This window comes from Monoraphidium neglectum (assembly GCF_000611645.1).
Source record: "Monoraphidium neglectum strain SAG 48.87 unplaced genomic scaffold scaffold02361, whole genome shotgun sequence".
In the NCBI taxonomy this organism is placed as follows: Eukaryota; Viridiplantae; Chlorophyta; class Chlorophyceae; order Sphaeropleales; family Selenastraceae; genus Monoraphidium; species Monoraphidium neglectum.
In genome coordinates, this window is record NW_014011267.1 from 7,048 (window position 1) to 10,743 (window position 3,696).

The 3,696-nt window shown below is 67.0% G+C and overlaps 2 protein-coding genes across 2 annotated transcripts; one reads left to right on the forward strand and one right to left on the reverse strand.

Moving 5' to 3' along the window:
* Positions 1 to 174: 174 nt before the first annotated feature.
* Positions 175 to 1,792, forward strand: MNEG_10545 (hypothetical protein; the record flags this gene model as incomplete). The annotated part of the gene is made up of 4 exons (XM_014040984.1): positions 175 to 216; positions 390 to 676; positions 1,059 to 1,269; positions 1,499 to 1,792. 4 exons carry the CDS (start codon positions 175 to 177, stop codon positions 1,790 to 1,792), a joined length of 834 nt encoding a protein of 277 aa, XP_013896438.1.
* Positions 1,793 to 3,080: 1,288 nt separating this feature from the next.
* On the reverse strand, positions 3,081 to 3,680 carry MNEG_10546 (hypothetical protein; the record flags this gene model as incomplete). Its single annotated transcript, XM_014040985.1, has 1 exon — positions 3,081 to 3,680. A coding segment is annotated over one exon (600 nt), but the record flags the coding sequence as incomplete, so codon positions are not given.
* Between the last annotated feature and the right edge of the window lie 16 nt (positions 3,681 to 3,696).

Sequence of the window (3,696 nt, forward strand, 5' to 3'; positions counted from 1 at the left end):
CGTAATCTGTACGGTACCGCACACGACAGAAATCGTCACGACCGCAATGCGCACGGTATACCCGTCGAGCCCAAGTGAACGCGACACAACGTTGAGGTCGTCGTTACAAAAAACCCAAACTACCGCTACAGCAGCACGGACAGTCTCTGATCACTGCTGTAGATGGCGCCCGCGATGGAGCTCATTGCCTTTGATCAGTCCCCATTCAGCGAGAGGGTGCGTGTCCATGAGAGCGCTGGGGTTGCGCAAGGCATTGTACCATTGTGGCAAGCCAGCGCCCATGCCGCAGGGCAGGGCATCGACGGAGCACTCCACACACACCACTCCCATAGCTACGGCGCACACACGCCACTCCAATCAAACCTTTCCCCTGCAATGCGCACCGGCAGGCCAAGTGGGCGCTAGACGTCATTGCTGACCGCGGCGGCCCGCCCCACACAACCAGCGCCTACCCCTTCAGCCCCTTTGCCGTGACCATGCTCCCCCTGCGCCTGCGCATCGGGAAGCTGCGCGGCCGCGTGACCGCCCCCATCCTGCTCACCAGTCCCGGGGCGCCCGACAACGAGGTCATTATGGACAGCACCGCCCTGGTGCGGTGGGCAGACGCGCGCGGCGGCGGCGCGGCGGGCAAGGGCGGCTCGCTGTTCCCTCCAGAGCACGAGCAGGAGCTTGAAAGGTGCGGGCTTTCGCAGGGGGCCCAAATTGCGTCCCCCCCCCCCAGGCGGACGGCGTGGGGGCGTCACCGCACAGCGCACCTGCACAGAGGGCGGCCGCGTTGAACCATTGGCGGGCGCAGCGGCGCCCATGGTGCCCTCGGGCCCTTTGATACAGTGGGCCACCGCTGCAGCTAGGGGGTGACAACACCGCGATGACACTTGTTGCTTCATAACCCAACTGACATCCTTGTTGATACCAAACGTAACCACACACACACACGCGCGCGCGCGCACACACACACACACGCACGCACGCGCGCACGCACGCACGCACGCACGCACGCACACACGCATACATACAACCGAGCATGTGCACACATACCTGCTGACGTGCTCCCGAAGGTGGGTGACCGCAGCAAACGACCTCCTGTCTCTGTTCCGTCGCGAGCTCTCCGCCGCCGGCAAGGGGGACGCCGCCGCTTGCGACGCGCTGCTTCCGCCCTACGCCGGGCAGGGCATCAAACGAGACGTGATGCGGCGGCTCATGGCAGGCGTTTTTGCGCGCCTGGAGGTCAAATTCAGGGAGGACGATGCAGGGGCGTCAGAGGAGAAGGTGAGGGGCCGGGGCAGGTTTGCAGGCATCTTCAAAGGCAGCTTCACGGGCAGCTGCACATGCTGCTGCTCGAACAGCAAAGGGGCATGGGATGGAAGGAGCGTCAGTGCATGAGTGGCTGCACGCCACAGCAGCACCACTGTTGATCGGATTCAGCCTCCTCAGTAACCCTCCTGAATCAAAGAGTTCAGCACCCACCAACGCACCCTGCACTGCTCATTCACCGCAGGCACGCGCCGACCTCACTGCCGCCCGCGAGCGGCTGGCCGGCGGCGGCGGCGGGCGCCTGCTCCTGGGGCCCGGGGCCGGCCTGACTTTTGCGGACATCGCCCTGGCCATCTCGATCTGCCAGCTGGCGATGATGCGAGAGCTGCCCCTCACCTACAAGGTGCCGCCCGGCAGCGGCTTGACTGTGGCGTCGCGGGTGCCGGCGGTGGGGCGGCTGTTGGGGGAGTTCCCTGATCTGGTGGAGTGGGCCGCGGAGACCAAAAAGAGCCACTGGCCGCAGCAGGCGGCCGCCTGACGCCCTGAGCCCGCTGGGCTGCGGCGTCGGGGCGACCCCATGCAGGGTGGCTCGGGGCCCGGACGGAGGCCGCCGGCCCTTCTCTTCAGGAATCTTCAGCACGGCAGCAGCGTTTGCTTTGATTTGAGCTGCTTGATTTGAGCTGCTTGCCAACAACTTTACGTTGCTGTGGCCACCTTTGGGCCAGCTTTGGCACCTGCGTACCCTCCCTTGCCCCCCAAGAAACGCACCCGCGCTGCAATACAGCACAAGCGCGTCATTGTGACATCACCATCTCCCCGCCGCGCGCGCTCGTTGGCAGCTGGCCGCGCGCGCGCCATATTCTTCACTTACTTGTGTGGCGCCAGCAGTGCAGTGCACACTGCACCCTGGCGAGCCCACCTCAACCAACTGCAGTGGATGATGCCCCACACGAGCCCAGCCTGTCGGAATGCATGCCGGATGAGGCCCAACAGTAAGACACCACCCCGTCATGTGCCCACGCATTACACCTACCGCCACCAAAATACCACAAACAGCGCTGCACACCCGCTCTTTCCACCTTGTAACAAAAGCCAAGCCAGGCGCGCCGGTGCACCCACCGCGCAAAGAGCTGGCCCATGCATGCGCCGGCCGGCCCCACAAACGCCGATGTGCGGCGCGGGGCCTGATCGAATGCCGTGTTGCAGGGGTTTGGGGAAGACAGGAAAGCTGGCATGTGGCGGCACACGGGGCCGCCAATCAGGGATCAGGGGGTGGGGGCTAGTGAGGGCTGACTATTCCCAGGAGCAGCTCTCTCTCAAACAGTGTTGCTGGCAGCGCGCATGAAGGGCGCTGCCCGCGCCGACGCGCGGAACAAACAGGCAGGGGGCGCGGCCGCGCACTGCAGGGCCGGGCACAGCCCCGCCGCAATCCAAGTAAGCCGAAGACCATCTCTCCCAAACCATGCACGCGCGCACACGCGCAGCAGGCACGCACACGCGTGCGCGCACAAGCAGGTGGTGCACCAACTGTTGAAACCGCTACCCTCTACCCCTGGGGCGGCGCAAAGCCGCTACCCTGGGCGGGCGGGACGCGAACCGAAGGAGTGCTCAGGGCTTGCCGAGGAGACAAAAGGGCCGCGCGGCGAACCGATACGCGCCGCGCCCCCTCCGCCGGTACCCAAACGCCCGTCGCGTCGCCCCTCGCCGCGGCCCCGCCCAAGGCCTCCCCGCTCTGTCTCTCAATCCCCCTCTCTCTGTCAAGCAAAGGCCCGCGGCCGGAAGCTCAGCAGCCGCGCGTCCGCTGCGGCGTGGCCCCACAGCCCCGCTCACTCGCCGCCGCCGGCGGCAGCCCCAGGGCCTGCGCCGCCCTCCCGGGGCAGCACAGCCAGTATCGCCCCCGCCAGCTGGTCTTTCAGCACCGGTTTTGGCAGAAAGCCGTCCATCCCGGCGGCCGCGCACTCCGCCCTGTCGCGGTCGCCCGCGTTGGCCGTCATCGCGACGATGGGCACTGAGTGGCCGGCCGCGCGGATCGCAGCGGTCGCCTCGAGCCCAGACATGACCGGCATCAGCAGGTCCATCAGCACCACGGAGAACCCGCCCTGCTGCTGCTGCTGCTGCTGCTGCTGCTGCTGCTGCTGCTGCTGCTGCTGCTGCTCCCCTTGCTGCTGCTGCTGCTGCTGCTGCTGCTGCTGCGACCGCGCCGCGGCCTCCTCCACGGCTTTCACCGCCTCTGCTCCATTGCCTGCAACGACCACGCTCATGCCCAAGCCGGCCAGCATTTTCTTTGCTACCAGCTGGTTGATGGCGTTGTCTTCCGCCAGCAGGACCGACAGCCCCGCCAGCCGCCGCACGTCCAGCGGCGCACGCGCCCGCGCGCCGCCGCCGGACAGGCCCGGCGGCGGCGCCGGAGTCGGCGACGGCGCGTGCTGCGGCGGCGGGGGC